The 22,416-nt window shown below is 35.7% G+C and overlaps 1 protein-coding gene across 1 annotated transcript in view; it reads left to right on the forward strand.

Annotated features, from left to right (window-relative positions):
- Nucleotides 1–22,416, forward strand: part of mmp17a (matrix metallopeptidase 17a) — a 105,686-nt gene that overhangs the window by 76,284 nt on the left and 6,986 nt on the right. Inside the window, exons 8-10 of the mRNA XM_028026244.1 lie at nucleotides 8,772–8,854; nucleotides 13,287–13,439; nucleotides 13,561–13,818. Coding sequence (XP_027882045.1) covers nucleotides 8,772–8,854; nucleotides 13,287–13,439; nucleotides 13,561–13,818 — 494 coding nt within the window. The remainder of the gene's footprint in view (nucleotides 1–8,771; nucleotides 8,855–13,286; nucleotides 13,440–13,560; nucleotides 13,819–22,416) is intronic.

Consider the following 22,416-nt stretch of genomic DNA (forward strand, 5'->3'; position numbering starts at 1 on the left):
TGCAAAATACTTTTGTATAACACTGTATGAAATGAAAACTGGGAACTCCTCCTCTCATGATATGCAAGGAGTTTAAAAATTAACTGAATCATCTCAATAAATTGTCAGATTCAGAGATTATTCATCTCTTGAGCTGAAGGAAAGGTTAGTATGCTCAAGGCAATGTGCTTCCACATACAGTTCATGGAGTATCACTGCTAATTTCACTTTTAAAATTTTGTGACCGTTTGGGCATTAACTCATCATTTAACTTCTGGGCCAAATAATGAGTTAAGTCTTGAGAAGAGTAAAAATGGTCAGAAATGGCCAATGAAGCATAAAATGATTGGTGAATATGTATTAAAGGAGATTAAACTAAAAGAACAGGACCAATTCCATTACAGTCTCTTTTTTGTATATAAATTAGTAGAGAATTTGACTTGAGCTTGAAAATGAGGCACATTAGAGTCATAAGCAATCATCATACATCATAGTACTGGATGTGATATCTGAACAGAAGGACAGTAGACAGAAGGGATATGAAGCATTTAAAAGTCTTTAAGTGTTTGACATTTTTTTACATTATGCAAGAGTGCACTGTAAATGTATTAATAACTCCTTTTTTTTCCCACAACCTCTATGTATTTTTTTTATTTAATGTTATAGACAAACATAAAGTTTTGTGAAGTAAAAAACACAAAATGCAAATGGCCTGCAGATTTTTTTATTTAATAAGAATAAAAATCACTTTTGGGTTTAAAATTTTAAAAAGTGTTCTGGACTTTTTACTTGAATACCCCTAAATAAAATCCAGTGACACCAAAAATCAATTAAATTATTAAATAGAGCCCACCTGTGTATAATTTAAATACAGCTATTCTGATTCAGATGCTTAGAGAAAATTGGTGAACAAAGAATATCAAGACCACAGCAGAGCAGATAAAGTTCTGGAGAAGTTTGAAGAAGGTTAGAAGGTTAGATTATAAAACAATACCACAAGCTTTGAATATCACACTGATGATCATTCAGACTGTCATTTAAAAGATGAAAAGACACAAAGCCATACCTTTCTGGTGGTGGCAGCATCATGCTGCTATGATGCGTTTTTCGGCAGAAAAGGGATGCAGAGATGGGTGAAGCTAAAAACAGGCAAGAGTGGGTAGTAGCTAGTTACATTTACTCAGTTACATTTATTAGAGTAACATTTAATATTCCTTGGAGTATTTTTTACTGCACCATACTTCTTACTTTTACTTGAGTAATCTTATTGTGAAATATTGGCACTCTTACTTGAATACAATGTCTAGCTATCTTCTCTAGTGCACCACCAGACATAGATACACACTTACAGTTTATGTTTGAGTGAGACTTATTATCTTTACCTGTTGAGTCTGCTGTACCATTTGAAGGTCAATTAAATATATAAGAAACAATATATAGTCTCAGCTGACGTACACTTGACGTCGACTGTACTAACTGTACCTACTGTACCTACTGTAAGCACTGGTTTCGAAAGTTTAATGGGGCGAGTAATTTGAAATTGGAAATGTGTTTCTTCTGCCTTAATGTTATTTTATTGTGTATTTTTTCTTTTGAAGAGATGCTTCAAACAGACTGTTATTCAGTCTTTCAATAGGCATTTAAAAAAAATATATATCTTGAGTCAGTTTCTGGATGACAACTTTTCACGTTTTAGACATTGAGATTACATGAAAGCATGTGGCTGTAACCTGACAAAAGGCATTCGATTACTTTAGCAAGGCACTGAACAGTACCTCAGCACATTTGTCACTAGATTAATTGTCTTTCAGTTTTAGCTGTTGCCTGTTTTAAAAAGCAAAATGTGTCTCATGTTTTATCTTGGTGGAGGCTGTTTCCCTACTAATAAAATGCAGAGCCCTGTGTTTATGCAACACCGTAAGATGACTATATGCTGCATGCAGGCTTCCAATTTGGTAGGAGTGCGTTTGACCATATAAATTAAGCTGCGTACTTAACCACCTTTAGTAGCAGAATGCTCACATAGATGTGAGCGATCGGGGGAAAAAAAATCCTTCTGAAATAATTCACATGCAAATATTATTAAATGCATGCTGGTTAACATGGTTTATATTCCTGTCACTGAATATTAGCATTGCCCTTCTTGAAGTAACCTTGTTTATTGTTGTTGACATGAAGCACATTTATAATTTGAGTAAACAATGCATTAACCTTCAATGTTTCATACTGCTGAACAAAAATAGCAATGCTTAAATATTCTTAGCTGCATATCTAATGTTTACTCTTTAGATAAGAAGAATCAAGAACAGGAATGGTTATGAATCTAAATATATTTTACTATGTATTATTAAATGTGGAGAGGAAAACCCATCGGTATGTGCAAAAATTAAGATCATTGTGTAAGGTGGACGGAGAAAGAAACAGTAATTCCCAAAGTTTGTCAAGACAAGCTGGTTTTAGTAACTAGTTCTAAGTCACTGTAATAGATGTAGGATTATAATTATTAGTGGTAAATGTGGTAATAGAAACAGTAAAATTGTGGGTTTGCGTCTAAGATCACACAATATCTTTTACACCTTAAATTAGTTTTAAACTCTAAAACAGCTATAAAAGAACCACAATTGTTAAATCCTGCTTCAAATCCAGCTGAACATCTGTGAGGAGAGTTGAAACCTACACCTGTGAGAAAAATGCCAATAAATTTTAGATGGCTGCTGCAGTTTGTTCAAAGAGACGGTCAAAGCTACGAACTGAGAAATCTCATAAAGGGTTTAAAAGGCATTAGCAGAGACTGCATTTATGTGTGCAACAAAATGATGGCTATGGATAAGCTCCAATAGTCTGTTTTTTATTTGTTCATTCTGACTCTCCTTCATTCATTTTCATTTTTCTCCTTTACTCTGTCTTCATTTCTCTCTTTCTTTTTTCTGTTTTAACCCATTTTCCCTCCCTGAACCTTTTCATTTTCTGCCTTCTTCCTTTTGTCTGTCATAATGTCTTCCTCTCCATCACACAGTCATTCCCTTTCTTTTACCATCAACATCTGTATTCTTCTCTTTCATCTTTTTTGCCTAACTTTTATTTCTCTTTCTCCTTCCTCCTCTTGTCTTCTCCTTTCCCCGCTCTTCTTTTCCTGTATTCTTTCTTACTTTTGTCTTTCCTTTCTACCTTCCTTGACTATTTCCTTTATTCTTTCCTCAACTCCTCTCTTATTTCTGACCTTCTTTAATTCCTTTCCTCCTTTCTGCCTTCTTTATTTCCTTCCTTTGTTTTTTTCCATCCTTCATTCCTTCCTCTTTTCCCTCTCTCCTTCCTGGCTTCCTTCCTTTTTCTCCTCCTTAAGCTGAAGAAAAAATATACACAAATTAAAGAAATCTCTGAACCCAACCCTGTTTGTTCAAAGTTTCCTTCCTCTTTTCTTTTTTCATAAGCTGCCTTCAGTTAGGTCTTATTTAAAACTATAATATGTGTATAAAATCCTCTCCTCTGTATGAGCAAGCCCAAGAGTTAATTATTCATCCCGTCTATCACTGTAGTTTTTGTTAATTAATGAACCTTCAGAGGGCAAGTTCTTTGTCGTTATGTGACCTTTTTGTGATCCATTACAATTTTGTATTATTAAGATGTGTACTTAAACATGCTTGCAGTGCAGATATAGCCTTGGTTCCTCAGAGAATATTCTGACTCTAGTAGAGTATCTAATACATTCATGCTAAAAAAATATAAAAATTAAATTCTGGTGATAATACAAAGACCATCAGACTCACAGAGAAGCAGCTGAGGTACTGATGGCTTTATCATTAGCAGACTGATGCCTCAGTGCTCCGAATCACTTACTAATAGAAGAACATGTTGCAGCTACTACCTAATGTTTAGCCCATTCAACTCAAAGAAACACATTCAGCTTTCTCCAGTCAGTGCAGTTTTACCTTTTTTGGCCTTTGTATTCAAATGACATTTAACTGATTTAGTAAAACAATTTTAGGCCTTCTAAGCCCTATCACACAGTTGCACACCTGTTTTTCTTTTGTTTGAAGATACACAACTTTCAGTAGATAATGTTCTATTTATGTTCTCCTGATACTGAAAATATGTAATTTAACCTCCAGTCAAGCCAGACAGCCACAGATTCCTTTTGGACATGATTTAAAATAACAATGTGGGATGAGCATCACAACTCAGGCATGCAATATATATACACTGCTCAAAAAAATAAAGGGAACACTCAAATAACACATCCTAGATCTGAATGAAAGAAATATACTCATTGAATACTTTGTTCTGTACAAAGTTCCATTTGCACAACAGCAGGTGAAATTGATTGTCAATCAGTGTTGCTTCCTAAGTGGACAGTTTGATTTCACAGAAGTTTGATTTACTTGGAGTTATATTGTGTTGTTTAAGTGTTCCCTTTATTTTTTTGAGCAGTGTATATATATATATATATATTATATATATACTAATCTCCTCGTTAGTACAGTGGTGAGTATCCGCGGGAGACCGGGGTTCGATTCCCCGACGGGGAGTGAAGTTTGTTTCAGGTCCGTCTTGAAAATGAGATCTAGATCTCAACGGGGTTTACCTGATTAAATAAAGGAATTTTTAAAAAATATATATATACTGTATTGTCAAGAAAATCCGAGCTCATCCCACTTCCCCATGCTGGAGATTTTAGTTTAACAGTAATAATAAATAAAGTTATCTTTAAAATGAATCACTCAAGTGACATCAAGGCCCAACAGTAGACTTAAGTGTCAATAAAATAAATCTGGTTGTGTGTGTTGTTTTTGTCTCATGCAAACTTTGCTTTAATTCTACTTTTTTCTATCTAATCATAAGAAATCATAGTCAGTCAGAGAGAGTCATTAAACAGGAAAAGCAGGTTTCCTGGAAAAAGAGGAAGTTTCCAGCCTGCAGATTTATAAAAATAGCTGAGACTATTTTAAAGCATGAAAGTTTTAAAAAATTAAATCTAAACATTTTGAGTAATTTGATAAGATTCAAAGTAAAATACTTATATTAATATTGATTTACTTGTAATAATACTTACACTTACATTTGTGAGAACACTTATAAGAAAAACAAGCAACTGTAACTTTGGTATTAAATAATTAGAATCATGGATTATTCTTGGTTTCTTTTCAGAAAAACATCTGTAATAACTCACATTAAGATTATAATAAGTATAATTAATAAGTTATGGTTATAAAATTATAAATGAATGCTAAATCAGAGAAGCTAAAGAAAATAAATGTGATATAAATGTGATTTTGACATTGAACTTGAAATGGTGTAAAAGGTTATAAAACTGCAATTAAACATCACTGATATGTTGGAGGTAGATGGTAGGTGAAAGGTGACAGGCTAAGGGAAACAGGGGAACTAACAGGAGAGCAGAGATGATCAGCACCTTATTTGGACATAGGAGGTTGAGCAACCCTGAGACATTATCACAGACATCATGACATGATGTCTCTTAAGACAGTTACGGATATGAGATCATCTGTCTAAGCAGACAGATAAACCCTATATAAGGTGGGTGCAAAAGAGGAACCTTTCGTTGGATCCTCCGGGCAGCTTCGAGCCAAGATCGAGATGGACAAAGAACTCTGCAGCTGAAGAAGAGCCGGGGCCACGGAGCCGAAGACTGTCTCGCTCATGGAGACCAACCCGTCTGGCCCACAATCTGTGGCTTCGAATCGCACTTCTCTCATCGGCTGGGTTCAGACCCCAAAGACAAAGATGAAGACAAAGACAAAGACAAAGAAGAAGAACTGGTGCCTTTTTTCCTGCCAGCACCAAGTCCTGTGTGACCTCAGCATCCATGCGGAGAGGAGGCTCATCAGACCTGCGGAGATCCTGGCCTTCATCGATCGGCGTCTTCCTCCTGCTGCAACACCTTCTTCATCATCAAGCCAGGTCTGGGGTTCGAAACACCAAACTCCGTCCGTCTCTCTCAAAGGTTCCCTTTTTTAGTTCTCAGTGTCAGCGGTAGGGAAAGATAGACTAGATGATTGATTTTACTTATTTGATTATTTCTGCTACTGAATTAAGCTGTACTGACCCTTGCAAAAATGCCTTACTAATAAAATATTTAGCATAAAGAAAATCTAAAAGATGTTGTGGACATTCAGTTAATGAGTCACCTTAAAGTTCTTTGATGGTTGTAAAATAGCTGTGATGTTTGATTCTGGAGAGGAAAAAGTGGAAAATGTTTTTAGGTTGCTGGTAGCCCATATTTAAAACATCATCCTTGGGACTCGCCCGAGTTACTAAAACCTACCTGGTTCAATAACAAATGCAAGTTGTAAAATAGAGAACGAGCGACCGTTAACAGGTGTGCTCTGTGAAACTAGTTGGCTGTAGGCTGCTCAGTCTGGCTAATTCACAGGGGGAAGAAGGGTGGGACACCTGGATGTAGGCCGTCAGATAACCAGGCGAATCGTTTCTCGAAACCAGCTTAAACAGAGTTTACTTCAGTTCTGGACAGGGTAAATCCCAGCAGATTTAGGAAACTCAATTAACCCGTTAGAAGGAGAGCTGGTAGCACATCTCCCCTCTCAGAAGAGGAAGTACGAGAGTGAGAGAGTAGAGACAGAAAGGAGGGGGGGGGGGGGGTGTTGCGCAACAACAGTATATATATATATACTGTAAATATGCACCACAGTTTATGTAAGTTCAACACCGTTGTTGCAGCAACGACCCAATAATTACATTTTGCAGCATTATGCAAACACCCTGTTGACATCGTTTGAAGTGGCAGGTCCACCAGAGGAGGTCCTGTGATTTTGTTCTTAAATCAGCTATAATTAGTATAGCTTTCAGGTCAAGGAGCTTTCTCAGTGTGAAAAGATTGTTGAATTTTGAGCCCTAGATGATCAAATGATCATTAAGTATAGTAGAAAAAAATTATAAGGGTTACAATTCTGCAAAAAATAAATGTCAACATTCTTATGATGTAGCACATTGTATATTTTACGCCTTTCATCTTATTACACACAGATTATATGTAACAGAGGCATAATAACACACATTTATGACAGAATTCTGAATTTATCATTATTGAGAAAATACACAAGATTCATAAGTGTGAACTCATGTAAAAGGCATTTTATATGTGCCAACATACATTGCAGGATAGATACAGTGTGATAATGACGTTATGCTAAGCTAGCATAGAGATATGTATAGTTGCTGATGGCTCATGCAAAATGATGTAAGATAATCATGTATAAAATTTAAAAAATCTGTTTTTTGCTTTTCTGGCTTGGAAGAGTTTAAAACTCCACGTTGTTAATAAATGATGTTCTACATCAGTTTAGCTGTTTCTCAAAACTGTTGATGGATCAGTTGTGCTAAATGAAGCATATTTTTTTATTATTATTATTTTAACACTGATGCATAAGTGGGTCCTTTTGGACCCGGTGAGGTCATATTTTTGCAATATCTTTGTAATGAAAGGTTTTCATCACTTCATATTCCAGGTATTCCTCAACAAACATGTTATTGATATCATGCAATTAAAATTTTTAATTTACCTTTTACACATTTTAAGAAATAGCATGTTTTATATTACTACTCTGTTCTTTGTTTCTTACTAACTGTGACTGTCAGGAACACATTTTTTGTGAACCATACACTGAGTCCTAAGTCTCACCCCTGAATAATAATATTTGACAAAGCAAGAACTTTTACATATAATTATTATCTTTATTTTTACCTCAAAAATGTGTGTGTGTGTCGATCATCAGTGCTCTGACAGTGTTATTGTCACAAATCAACCTACTAGCCTTCTTTGAAGTTAGCTAACAATAGTTATCTAACCAAGCTAGCTAACATTACTGCCTATACTTTATTGTGCATGTGTATTATTTGTGTGTGGGGGTGTGTGTGTGTAAGGGTGGGGGTGTGTGTGCGTGTGTCTGACACCCTGGATAAAAAAACCAAAAGAGATTCAGTTAAATCTCATTGAAAATGAGAAGTCTAATGTTCAAGAGCGACTTTTTAACAAACAAAATAGCCTCAGCCTACCGAAAAATGAATGGTTATATAAAAATGACAATGTAGCAGAAATCTATCTATCTATCTACAAGAAATATCCTCTCCCCTTTTCTTCACCTAAAAACAAGATCATCTGTGGTTTTTCAGGATTTGTTTTGTTTTGTTGTTGCTGTTCTGTAATTGCTATTGTCAAGTGATTGTTTACAGCCTCACTCTTTTCCCAGTCTGTGTCCCCATTTCATACCAACACATTGCCATTTTATCCCAACCTGCTTCCATTTCAAACCTTTGTTGTTTTTTTTATCTTCTTGGTTCTTTTGTTAAATATTTTAAGGAATTGTGACCATAGATGATCATAAAATCCTCAAATCTCAAATAAAATTTTAAACATTTGTAGATTATTGAAGGTTTTCAATTACACCTTATTTTCATTGCTTGTGGTTCTGATCCTTATTTGGACTGGATCTACTTGAGAAAATATGGCAGATTATAATGTCTTTTTTTAAACTAAACTGATAGAGATTACTGATAGAGATCCCTCTTGGTGTGTGTTTATCAGATTTTCATAAGTAGATTTTAGTAAAAAAAGGCTTTAAGTAGATTAAAGAAAATTACTTTGAATCCTCTCCTGTCAGACTGGGTATGAACTGTCCCATGGGTGCAACGTATTTGTGGCCAGCATGGCAGAAAACTCTGTTTTCATGCTGCATTATTCTTGCTTTCTTTGCACTCTTCAATTATTGTTTTGTTCTTTCAACTTCTTACTCTTAAAATTGCTCTGTCTTTGTCAGACTGGCACAAGATGCTCCAGACAGGTGCACCAGTCACTTTGATGCTGTAGCCCAAATACGAGGAGAGGCTTTCTTCTTTAAAGGTAATTAAAATGGGGGTAGGTTGTGTTTTTCTTTAATATTATTATGATCTATTTTTTTTATAAATATAGCAGATGGAACATACAGTATTTATCTGGTGCAAAATTATATAAAATGAATTAATTTACAGATGAATAGGTTCAGTGTGGTAAGTAATATCAGGTGAAGATGACCAACCAACCCATGTATTGTCCTTATAATGTAGTTCCTATATGCTGTACTTAATAGATGTTGAAATATAATATCCAGAAAAGGTTGGTGCTGGGATGTCAACTGGAAGACAAGTGGATTAGGCTTCTGTTATTGCACATAAGAGAAGAATCCTGTGATATATATATGTCATATAAGAGAAATGGAAAATGATAAAAAGAATGACAACTGAGGAACACAGTGTACCATTGCTTTACTTTTCATGCTTTACCATTATAAATACTTTTGTTGTTGCAGTGTAATAAGGGAGATGCATGCATACAAGTGCATGTTAGCTTCAGATTCTTCTTAAGATAATGACAAGACAGAAAACAGAATAACAAAGGTCCAAAGACTAAATCCTGCAAGACAGTCGGAGATGGACTATAATACGATTGGCCTATCAGGGAGTGTAATGAAAGTTTCTGTTTACTTAAGGTAGAGTCAAGACAGAGGAAACTCAAACCTGCTTTCTATAAATTATTTTTTTATCTAAAGTGTAGGTTATGAACTTTTCATTCTCACAGGTAGTTAGAACAGTATCCACAATCAAGAGACTGATACAGACAGCAGCAGGTAACAGTTTCTGGATCTGAGGGGCAACAAGAGAAGGGGTATAAAGCAAGAATTTATTTATGAAGACTGGAACAAGACTAACAGAGACGCTGAGTCACTACTCTGGCGCGATGTGGTAGAAAGAGACCCACAAGACCAGGGCTGATTGGATCAGACTTGCAGGTGAAGCCAATCACTCACACACCAGGATGGTGTCTGAAAATTAAGCAGAAGGGGGAAAAGAGAGAGGGAGAGCAATTTCCCCAGCCATGGGAGCAAGAAACTGGCAGGCATGACTGTAGACCCTTTGCAGCAAATGCCTTCTGGCACAAAGTACTGGGGTTACAGCAATAAAACTCACTAAGGGAAGGGTCGGGGGATCTTTTGGGATGAGCCTATCACTCTTCTGGGCCATAACTCTTCCAATTCACCAAGAATTCAAAGCTGTGTTCAGAAGGACCGCTGTCTCCCTATGACATTGGGTGATGAGAGAGAGGGGGACACAGGAGATTGAAAGAGACCAATTTGAATTGAGACTCATTAAAGGAGGGATGATTGCAAAGAAAAAAGGCAACTAAAGGCGGAAGGCTCATCTCTAATTAGTAGAAGAGAAATGGAAAAGTAGAAAGTGCTAAGTTTTGTATTTAACAAGTATTTTGATGTTACTCGGCCTTTTAATAGGATACTAATTAAGTTTCTTGTAAAAAATGAACATTACGTTGAACTTTTCCACATTTATGTAGTGTCGCCATGACCATTGATATATTTTAAGATTTTATGATAGACCAATACACAACTGATTTGTCCAACATTGAAGTAAAATTATTTTTTACTCATGAAAATTATATAAGTGTGACATACCTTTGTATTCCACTCCTTTCTTTCCACTGACATCTCTAAATAAAAAGCAGCACAAACCATTTTTGAAGAGTCACCTAATTAGTATATAGTGTGTGTATATTGTCTAATATATTCTCAATGTACAATACACGTTGTGGAATAGTATAAGCATGGTTAGGTTATAAAACAGTGTTTCAAGCTTCGCACAGAGCACATTCAATTTGCCATTTTGAAAATGGAAAGAGTATCCCATGACTGCAAATCTACAAAGACATGACCATCTACCTAAACTGACAGGCTGGACAGGGAGGGCATTAATCAGAGAAGTAGCCAAGAGACCCAGGGTAACTATTGAAGAGCTGCAGAGATTCACAGTTCAGCCATGAGAATCTGTTGACAACACGAATATTAGTCTAACACTGCATAAATCTGACCTTTATGGAAGAATGCCAATGAGGAAATCACTGTTCAAAGAAGGTCATAAGAAGAATTTGCATTTTGCTACATGTCATCCGCAGAGGAAAGTAAGTGCTTTTCCTATTTGCAACATATGTTTTTCTATAAATTATCAAAAAATTTGTGTTGGTCTGTCACAAAAAATCCCAGTACAGTACAACAATATAAATAGAGATTTGTTGGTTTTCTTTGTCCAGAGAACTGTGGTGATATTCTGTGCTGCACAGAGCTCCTTGAACATGACTCTGTAACATCCTGCAGGGCAGGATTGGTCCTCCTCTTTAGTTTGACTCTGTTAGCCTGAGGATATGATCATACAAACCCATAAGAAGGTTCAAAAATACCTAAATACTCTGTGAGACAATGTTAGACAGGAACCGCTGTTTTACTAAGAGGTCATCAGTTTCTTTAGCTCATAAAATATTATAGCCAGAACTGCACAATTTATCCCCTGTCAGTGTGGTATTAAGAAAGTAAAAGATGACATGTATAAAGCCACTATTTGCTTTGTATTTGTTTATTACAAGCATAACACTTGCCAAAGTACAATTGACTATATGTTGACTATTTATTCAACCTTATGACATGTTAAAACCTTTCATCTCAGTTAAAAAATGTCAATAATTACAACAGTCAACCTTTACACACAAGATGATAAAGCTCTGGTCTTTGTACATCTTTCAGTTTTATGCAGCTGTTTGATATCTCTTGAATGAGCTTTAGTTCTAAAATTCATTAAAAACGGAATATTTAATCCTTTAATCCACAAATCTTTAATTCTGTACTTTATTTGACTTATTCAGTGGCCATCCTGTCCGGTCACCATTCAGTACTGAAAGATATCACATTTGGTTATGTGCTCTGTCAACCTGACTGAATTAATTTTATCTTAGACTGTTTCCCTGCTGAGGTCAAGCAGCATACTTTAGCATAAAGTTTAGTTTGATAAAAGAAAGGGAGGGGGACATTTAAAGGGGCCGGTTGTATTTGTATTTCCTTTCTTTCCTCCTATCCCTTGAGTTTTTAGTTAAGTCATTTGTCTTGATTACATAGCACCACAAACTGAGCAGGGAGAATGTATTCTGAATTGCAGCTCCTTATAAACCACTCTCCAATGTTGTGATTGGTCTATTTTCCATCAAGATGAAAGAAGGCAACATCCATCTGTTGTGAGAGATCTGTCCAGTGTCACAATTTTGAAAAAAAATATGTGCTTGTCTGCTTGTCTTGAAGATGTTTGAAAAGGTTAAAGGTGTACCTCCTCTGGCTTTTGTTGGATTGCACCAGAAGGAAACAAATAGTGGCAGTATGGAGGAATAAAAAAAGAGCACGGAGAAGATGAAAAGAAAAAGACTAGAGCTGACATGATGGAATGAACAAAGTGCCCCCCAGGGAGATTGATGGGTGTTATTCCCAGGGATTAGCTAATATACCATTATTGTTTTGTAAATAAAAATAACCAAGAAGCAGAAGCAAAAGGGAAGCAAGGTGTGAGTCAAGTAAAATACTGCCATGACAAACTAGAAAGGGCTCTGGAATTCCAAGAACACTGTTAGAATTGGACAAAAAAGGATTTAACTCCACAAGCCCAAATAACAACAATTGAAAACAGGATGACAAAAGCTGTACAACAGGAGAAACATAGTTTGAGTAAGGGATTTCTGGATTAGCAGCAGGTGTGCTAATAGCAAAGAGGGGGCTGCTGAATAGTCAAAATCGCTCCATTTGATGCATTTCCTCATAAATTCAGCTAATAATAATTTTGTCACTTGGCGGTGCTCACAAAATACATTTGTTAGATCGCAAAGTATGGGGGAAAAAAATCTTAGACGGTGACATAACGGCAGTAATACATCTTGCCAAGACACACCAGAAAACGAATTGTATCCACATACACATGTTGTATACAAAGTGGATGTACTTTAAATGTTGTCACACTTAATACAAATAAGTGACAGGACTTTTGCTCCTTCATTTCTTGACATTTAAATCTGGTAAAATTCCCTGTTCAGACACAGAACAGACACAGAACAATAAACAGTGAGACAGCAGCTTCAATCAGACTCCAACCCTCACCAGTCTTGAACACATTATGAACAAATTCTGCCATCTCAATAAGGTTATTATATTAAACAGTATTTTCTGCCAAAGTATAAATTTAATCTTTCCAGATAATTGTTAGATTCTTTAAGTTGTTTTTATCCTTTCCAAATTGTATTTGGTAAGGTAAGTAAGGTGTTGCTGGAACACCTTACTTTTTTTGATGATAGCAGCTGAAAGAAATAAAGTACAGTCAGCATTCCATTTGGCAACATTTCACCAAAATAAACACGCCTTTTCTCTTAACAACCTTCTTTGGAGAAGCTCTAACCCAGTATCTTCTGGTTCCTGAAGGGAAGTACTTTTGGAGGCTAACAAGGGAAAAGCACCTGGTGTCTCTCCGTCCTGCTCACATTCATCGCTTCTGGAGGGGCCTTCCTCCCAATTTGGATAGCGTGGATGCTGTTTACGAGAGGCCAGGGGACCACAAAATAGTATTTTTCAAAGGTGAGTTTTTACTCCTGATTCAAAGTTGCTTTTATTTTGATTTGCCTGTCTGTACGAGAAAAACATTTGTATAGCTTTGCAAATTCTTTCTTTTACTGCAATGTTTGTCCTGAATCCTCAGGTCAAAAGTATTGGTTATTCAAAGACAATAATGTTGAGGAGGGTTACCCACGTCCAATTAGTGACTTCGGCCTACCTGTGGAAGCAGTGGATGCAGCGTTTGTTTGGTTACACAATGACAAAACCTACTTCTTCAAAGATAACTACTACTGGCGCTATGACGACCACTTGCGACACATGGACCTAGGTTTCCCCAAAGATAGCACACTTTGGAAGGGGCTGCCACTCCAGCTGGACGATGCCATGAGGTGGTCTGATGGTGAGAAGCCACAAACATTCATACTTCATTATTTGATACTTTTATATTAGCTAAAAGAGGGTAACCTATAATATTCTGCATGCTTTGCGAACCTGTTCAGTGAATTAGAATATTATTGGAAAGTATTTTAAAGCTTTTATGTTAATGATGGTGATTTTTTTGTTTACAGCTAACAATTAAAGCATTGAAGGTTAGAATAATATGCCAAATGAATGCAAAGACCATCTTTAATTTATGGGTTTAATGAAAAGTATGTTTAATACCTGAGGTTATTTTCAAAATCTGACAAACGAGCCTCATCTGAATGCTATTATGAATTACAGACATGACAATAACAAAGACTTCTCACTTAATAACAATAAGAACCTGCATCCAAGATTTTCTGACCTGTGCTCCACTTTTTCAATTGAAATTAAATTAAATCGTGATTTGAGCCTGATTTATATGAACATACAGAGAAAAACTGTATAACATCCTTAATTTCTGATACTTTACCATTTTTATTATAAAATGTAAGATGTGTTTTTTAACTTTCATTTCTGAAAAGGTTATTTTAGCTGCTGGTGTGTGTGCCTATCAATTTTCAGTTTAAACAGGAATCCAACCATTTTGCCATATAAGTATTACTTTTTGATAGCACAGGACCAATATAGGCTTTGATTGGATGTTTTTTTTTTCCATATTTTACCAACAGAGTGTTGGTAACTGGGATGTTTGTCCCACATGAGCACATGTTGTTCCCCATTACTTAATGCCCTATGACTAAAGTCTTCTGCCATAATTAACTTTTGGGAAAGGTTTGTTGGAAAAGGTCCCTTTGCTGTTTCAAATGATTGAACTATATATTTTTTTGACATTGTTTTTATTCCCATAATATGAGGAGTATTTTTTAAGATTTAGCAAGTTATGGTACAGTTTAAATATTTGTTTTTCATTTGAGATTGGCATTTCCCAATCCAATACTATGACATAGAATTTGCCCACTTACAGATTTATTCAGGTTTTTGTCACATTTACATGTTTTGGATCATCAAACACTTGTTAATATTAGACAAAGATAACCTAAGTAAATACAAAATACAGCTTTTATTAAGGAAAAATTATTCAAACAAAACTGGCCCAATGGTTCTTTGTTTCTTTGTTTTACAGGACTGTCAGTAATTAGAACTAAATATAGCTTGTGAAAAAAAATGTGGGTAATCACAGTTAATTCATAATTTAACAATTGTCACATAAGTGTGACAAACAAAAACAGAAAATCTGTAAATGCAAATACTAAAAATGCTTTTTCAAAGCACAGGAGGACCTAATGAGTTTTAAATATTGCGTCCCGATAAGTAAGAGACGTTGAACTTGCTTTCTAACATGATAGAAATCTTAAACTCTGCCCACGCTTTAGTAGGGAAAACTTTGCAGGAAGTTTAATTGAAATTCAAATTTCCATTCGGAACTCTGTTTAAATAGCTCAATTTGGCTCACAAAGACCCTGTAAAAAACTATGGATGAAATAAAAGGAAGTTTAATGAGGAGTCAGAAACAACACATTTTATTACAAAACAGGATATTAAATGTGGTAGAGATTTTGGCTGCAGTTGCTGGCAGATCAGTTCTTTAACAATACATCCAGACTCCACTGATTCCTTAACATTTTTAGACTTTTGAAAGCCAGGTGGTCTTTGCTATTCCCCGCATTGTTCCGTATTATTTTATTTATGAGTGCATTCTTGCACAAACAGCAGTTATTGTACAAGCTCTTGGAAAAGAAAATGCGACCAAGTGCTCCACAACAGAAGCTATAAAGCATGCTGCGGTCTTGGAAAATAAAATATCTGGACTATAAACCTTTTAGAAACTAGCTGCTGAAGTTTAAAGACTGAAAACTTTTTTCAATTACTCTTGGTCAATGTAGCACAAGAGCTTTGGCCTTTCCACCATAAACACAGTAAAAATCTCTGTCAGGTGTCATGAATCCACTAGGTGCCACTGTGAGCTTAGTGGTCCCACAGGGAGCACAGATGTTAAAAAGAAAAAACTCTAAAATGGGGTGACAGGTTCTCCAATCAAATCAAAGGGGTGAGACAGGAAACATTTCTCCAGCCTTAACCTCTGCACACAGTTGAGTCCATCATGATCCACTCTTCCAGATCTATCTTCTGCTGCAACAACAAAGAATAAAGCAAAGCTTGTTTCAGACTGTTTGGATCCCACCGAAGCAAGACTAAAGGATATAAAAGTAACGGCTGATTTTACTTGGTGGCTGCCCACTTGTTTCACTTCAGTTCAGTCCTCTCTTTAGCCCTTTCATCACAATCACAGTTTCCACCCACGCAGGCAAACATCAGTAGAAACACCCTGTTTCTACATTGTGCTGATTAAGCTTAGGTATGGAAATTAGAGGTTCTGTGATTTATATATATATATATCCACAAGTCCAAGTTTTTATGCATTGTGTTTGAAGCATTGCTATGAAAATTCATACTTTTAATTTCAGCCCTCATTTGTCCAATTTAATACCATTGTAATTGCACCGTGACATTTATTCTGGCTGAAAATGGCATTAACGCTGCTAAGGTATATAGGTTAATAATTTCTACTTGCATAATAAAACATGACTTTTTTTCTACATTTTAATTTTTTCTTCATCTTTATTTACCAAGGTGAGAAAATTGAGAGCTGGTTCTCACTTAAAATCCCAACTTTGGAAGAACCAGCAGTAAAATCAATCAAATACTACAAACATTCTAAATTATAAGGACGGAGAGAAAATCAAAAAAGCACCATTTCTATACAATACGAAGAAATGAGAAGAAGGTGCATGGATCATTTGCAGTCAATTATTAAAAGTAGTCATAGGGATGTAGGTCCGAAGCTTTAACATGTTTTTGCAAGTCATTCCAGTCATTTAGGGCAACAAACTGAAATGATGAACGACCAATGGTGGTGCAAACCTTTGGCATGGTTCTTGTCATAAAGTTACTGGAGCATGAATTTCTGCAATTTTTTTGGAAATAATAAAAAAAAACATGCAAAGGTAAAGCTTTAAAGGTTTGTGAACACAGTTGTGCTATTTAAGATCTCATCCCAGATATCTCTGTTCCTTTTTGTTCCTTGTCAGTACTTGTAAGTTGTGTTACCTTGCAAAAAGGAAGGGACAGTTTTTCTTGCATATTTATCAGAATTCAGTTTCGTTAGAGAGCAAAAGTCAAGAGAGATGGTTAAGGTTTTTTCTCTTTTTTCTTTTTTTGAAGTGCTGATTCTCCCATTCATTATTCCCCAAAGAAGAATCATGTTGTATTTGACAGGTAGTCTGGCTTTGGCTGTTAGAGCAAAGAGAAAGAGCTACAGTGAGAAGAAAACTTGAAATGATGAAGAGAAATCTGTTCATTGGCCTTAAAAGTCTAAATAAATCTGGAGCAAAGTTTTAAAAAATTACAAAGGTCACGTAATACTACTAAATTAATACTCTTAAAACCTATTAATACAAATGTTACCCTTACTTCTACATACATTCTTTATATATATTCTGTATACTAAACTCTGTGATCTTAGCTTTCTTTGTTGATAGATGGCTATTGGACAAGGGCAAAATGCATTTTAAACAATAGGCTGACTGATTTTAAACTAATTCACTGTCAGATCAGCACATCACACAAATTGCTTAAATTCATTGCCCATTATTTTGACAAGGGCACTGGTAAGTGCTTCATCAGACACACTGTGAATTTGAGAATAACTTCAAACTGTGTGGTGGGTCAATTTGTGAACATCTGATTATCCTTTGGTGATCCAAAACCTCAGTTGTTATCATGCTGATGAAAAGTTTTCTCTGTGTTCGAATCAGCATAAAAACCAGTAAATTCATCAGTCCTGGGATTTATGTAATCTTTGAAGAAATTTAAAAGTGATTGTGGTTTATATGATAAGTGGTTCTCTGAAACAGGGATTTATTTCTCCAAGATTGAGCATAAAACATTTCTCTCCACCTGGTTGATGTATTTTGATATATTTCCAACCCAAACATTTATGGTTGCACACAACATTGATTCAGAATGCTGCACCGGCTGATTGATCTAATTGCATTGAGCAATTATATTCTAAAGAGTGTCATTGATTAAAATGCACCTGTCTACAATTCATACAACTAAGTCATATTGATTTAAAATAAAAATAAAAACATCAGTGTGTATCTGTGTACACTATATAACAGCAGTGTCTGGTGTGTTTAGAGCTTAAACTAAACTTTATGGCACAGGCAGGCATGTTTGTGTCCTCTTCTGGATGGGATGCATCCGTTGTCTGATTCTATGGTTCAGGTCAAGCACATGTACTGTTACATCTTTAGAGATTCATGGATTTATAAAAAAAAAAAAAGAAAATTTAAAAAAAGCTGCAGGCCATTTGCATTTTGTGTGTTTGATCATCAAAAACATCAGCAGGTCTGCATGTTGCCACTCTACAACAATTTTTGTTGAGCTATTGGGTTGACAAACTCTCCCTCTTGTCTTCAGGAACTCAGCAGCTCCTACAGAGCTGTCATGGTTCTCTCAGCTGCTGCTTTGATTAATTTCTCTTTGCCCAGACTGTCAGTTAAGGTCAACCACCCTGTTTTGGTAGGTCTGGTGTTGTACCATGCTGTCTTTTTGGATAATGAACAGTTGCTTTAAAAGTCAATCCTGCTTCAGCATTCTCCAGAAGTAAAGCCCCGAGCTTTCTGCTGTGCTCTTTGGTCTTCTTGTTTCTGTTTGTTCTCTTGTGTTCTCTATCAAACCTCGGATGCCTTCATAGAAGGAGATGAAATCATACACAGATGAACACTATTTACTAGCTAGGTCACTTCTGAAGGCAACTGGATTTAATTTACGATTTTCAGAACACAAGGTGTTGAATACAAAGTCAAGGACAGTTTCTTTCTGAGTGAGTATTCAATATAATAACTGATGCAATTACAAATTTGTAAAGAAAATCTTTGAATTATTAAATGATTAAAACCAGCATAAGATACTGTTTCAACTATGGTTATTGAAATCCTTTTTTTTTTGTCCCAACTTGTTTCATCTACTTTTCTAGTCTACACAGCTAGTCAAGTTTCCTAGCTGTGTGGTTTCACAATATTTTTTGGTGTATGAATACTCACTCAGTCTGCAGCCTATACTTTTACAGCTTGTAGTTGGCCACAGTCAACACTTCATTGTTTTCAGCACTTATCTGCTGTCACCAAGCTGTTGAGCGTTAAAAAATCGAACAAACAAAAAAAATAATAATTTCATTGCGGCATCACAGGTGCTCCCTTTCTGTTTGCGTACAATTAATCACCTTCCTCAAAATGATTATTTTCTGTGAAGTTTCCCGAAAACATATCGTGGAGGGAGTCTGGGAGCCAAATGGATGACAGACGTTCTGTTTACTTCTAAATACCACAAATTGCCTCATAGTTTACTGACAAAGTACTTGACAGTTGTTCAGAAAGGTCATCACCAATCACTGATGGCCCCTTTCGAACATATTTCAGCCTTTTGTGATCTTTTCTTCGCCGAGGCACACATGGTTCACAGATTTTTCTGCGCAAGTGCTCTCTGCAGGGACTGTAGCATTTGCATTTTCCATTTAATAAAAAGCAGCACACGCTAAGTCAAGTGAGGCATAAAGATATTTATTGAAGTAATTTTCACAAAAAACAGAATTTTAATCAAAAATAGCTCTCACATCTCTTATTTTCCTTTTAGATGTGTTGCTGCTTTTAAATATTTGCTGTTTTTGCAACAGTTCCAAAAACTCCCAAAAACATTCTTTTTTTGTGTGTGTGTGTGTGTGTGTGTGTTTTTTTTAGCATTTGAAATTGGCAAAACATTTACAGAAGTCCCTACTGATTCACCTCCAGGATACTTTACTTCAACCAGATAAGCATATGTGTTGTGTGAGCTGTTGGCAGATTTGATATCTCCTTCACCTCCCTATAACCTTCATCCCATCATCCCTTAATACTCATTTTGTTTCTCATCAAGTACCAGGTTTTAAAGGAGCATGTAAAGGGATGTGTGTTACTGGAGCTCATTATGCAAGGCAAGGGCATGGTGTTTACAGGATGCAAGTCTGTATTTCTTCATCAATCTTTGATACAATATCATAATGTACAACAGGAAAATGCTTAGACTATGTGGTAGCATTGGAATTAATAAAAAAAAGTAAGGAATTGAATTGATTTTGGATTAAATTGGACTCAGTGTAGTTAGAAATGAATGTGACTTGTTTGTATGACATTGGCTTATTAATAAAATAATAAAAATTTATTGTAATAGTAGATAAGATTTGTGACCCTAACTCTCTGATGCATATGCAGGCATTACTAGTTGTTTAAACAGATATCATAGAAGTAAATATTAATAACAAATCTATTGGGGTTTTTTTTCATTAGTACGTTTTGCAGCTGTATTGTTGATAGAATTAACATCCTTTTATTATTATATTTATTTAGTTTGATTTCTAGAGGGAACGTCAAGATGCTAACATTGCTAATTCTCGACCCAAGGAGGTGGTTGTGACCCCAACTTTCTGTTCCACTGATCCAGCGGGTCAGAGTCTTAAGATATTTCTATAAAACATTTTTTTGTGTGCAGATTGAGTCATTTTTGGAGAAAAATGTGACTCAAAAGATGTGATCCATCTGATTTTATTGTTCAAAGACTACCTCAAGCTGTCTTTTTGATTTTTAAGCTTATATCTGTCTTACACTGTTCTTATGCCAACCTTTTGCTCTACAAGTGCTGGAGATAAACCCACATAATTCTTATATTATATTTAGACTCCAGAAAAGCAAAAAGTCACGGATCACTTTTTGAAAGTTCATAGACAGTCAGACATACTGTAGGTAACAGAAAATAACTGAGCTTAGATCATTTGTGATTTCCAAATACGCACAGACAAATTGGTAATGGCCAAACATCTGGACATTGTGATTATTGATAAGCAGCAGAGAACAGCTGTTGTGATGCGACTCTGTAGGTATGGCCATGCTTAATGATGGGAACAGCATAAAAAAGGAACTGTGGAGAAATGCCAAGAGCTCAGGGAAGAGTTCTGGCAGATAAAGGATGCAGTTATGCTTTCATACAGTTTAGTCAAGAGATATAAAAGAAACGTTCATTTAAGTGTGCTAATCTAAAATTTAGAAACTCTGGGACACGTGGACTCAGAGGTTCTCAATGTCATTTTTAATGGTTAAAATATTTCTAGGTTTAAAACAGCATCACTTCTGGAAGTGACAGCGCTCAGATGTAGCTTTGAATCAACTGCTGTGATAATAAAGTTGATGTTCTTCATAAAACATCCCCTCTCTGAAGCATTGCCATATTGAAACTTTAAAAAGCTTGCATTAAATTTATGCCACCACACATCAAGGAAAGACACCCTGAGGTGTATGCAGACAACGAACTTGGTGCAACCTAAAACAGCCAACAGAGAACAAATAAAAGAGTTTAAGGATCTAATAACAGGGAGTAAAATGGGGTCTTCGCCTGAAAGGGTTGTAAAGATGGGCGCTGTGATATGAAATATGAATATGTATAAACTTTATAGATGTGCAGTTTAGAAATTTATTGATTTAATCATATACATGTGATCATTTGATGAGAGATAATGTCTCCCTAAAAGTGTCACATCATCATGGTTGTGACATTTTCTTCGTCCCTTAGATGCTGGAGAAAGGTTACCTGCTATTACCAGGGATTTATGATAGGTCAAATTTCCAAGTGCATTGTTGCAGAAACACTTGCATAACAAAGAACACCAAGCATAATATGTAATTTACTATATACATATATATATATATCCACAATGTAAATACATAGAACCAGGTGACCCACTACAGGTGTGCGTGGTGTATTTCTCCTAGAGACACTCCGGTCTGTATTTCTCTTGTTTCTATCAGTTCTGGTTATGCTTTTCAGCTGCAAACCTGGCGCTCTGAGTATTTTTTAAACAATAGATTCAAGATATGTGTGATTTACAATAGTGTGTGTAAAGCTTTTTGGGGAAAAATTATGTCTGCTTTGGAACTTTAACTGCTGGAAACATTATTATATTACTTTTTTGTCTGATTTAGTAGTTTGATATGCAGCCAGCAGAAGTCTCTCCCTTCTAAGAGAACTGCACAATGTGGGAGGACCCAAGTTTGAATGCTGGCTGCATAGTCTGTCAGTTTTACTGAAGGGAGCTCTTTATTCTTTTAGATCATTAGACTTTACAAAATGAGCTATTTAATAAAAGGTTCTCAGGAAACTTTTCAAAGTCATCATCACTCTTTGTTTCCTGCAGCAATTCTGAGTTCAGTGGTCTTCCAACATAATCCACTGTACTAAAAGTTAAAAATGTTACTTTGCTTCAAATCAGCTGCTTCAAATGACTGGATTACCTTCAAATCTATGTCATCAACTCAGCAGGAGTCTTTTAGTGGACCATCAGTTTCTATTCTATTAAACATGCTGGAAAGTGAATAACGAAGCTCTGATATGGGGTCCTAAACTCTCAGCGAAAATAAAGAATTGTAATGGAAGAAAGAGAAAAAAAGTGAATTTTTATTACTGTCTAAAATGTTCTATCTCT

Source organism: Xiphophorus couchianus, chromosome 8 (genome assembly GCF_001444195.1).
Source record: "Xiphophorus couchianus chromosome 8, X_couchianus-1.0, whole genome shotgun sequence".
NCBI lineage: Eukaryota > Metazoa > Chordata > Actinopteri > Cyprinodontiformes > Poeciliidae > Xiphophorus > Xiphophorus couchianus.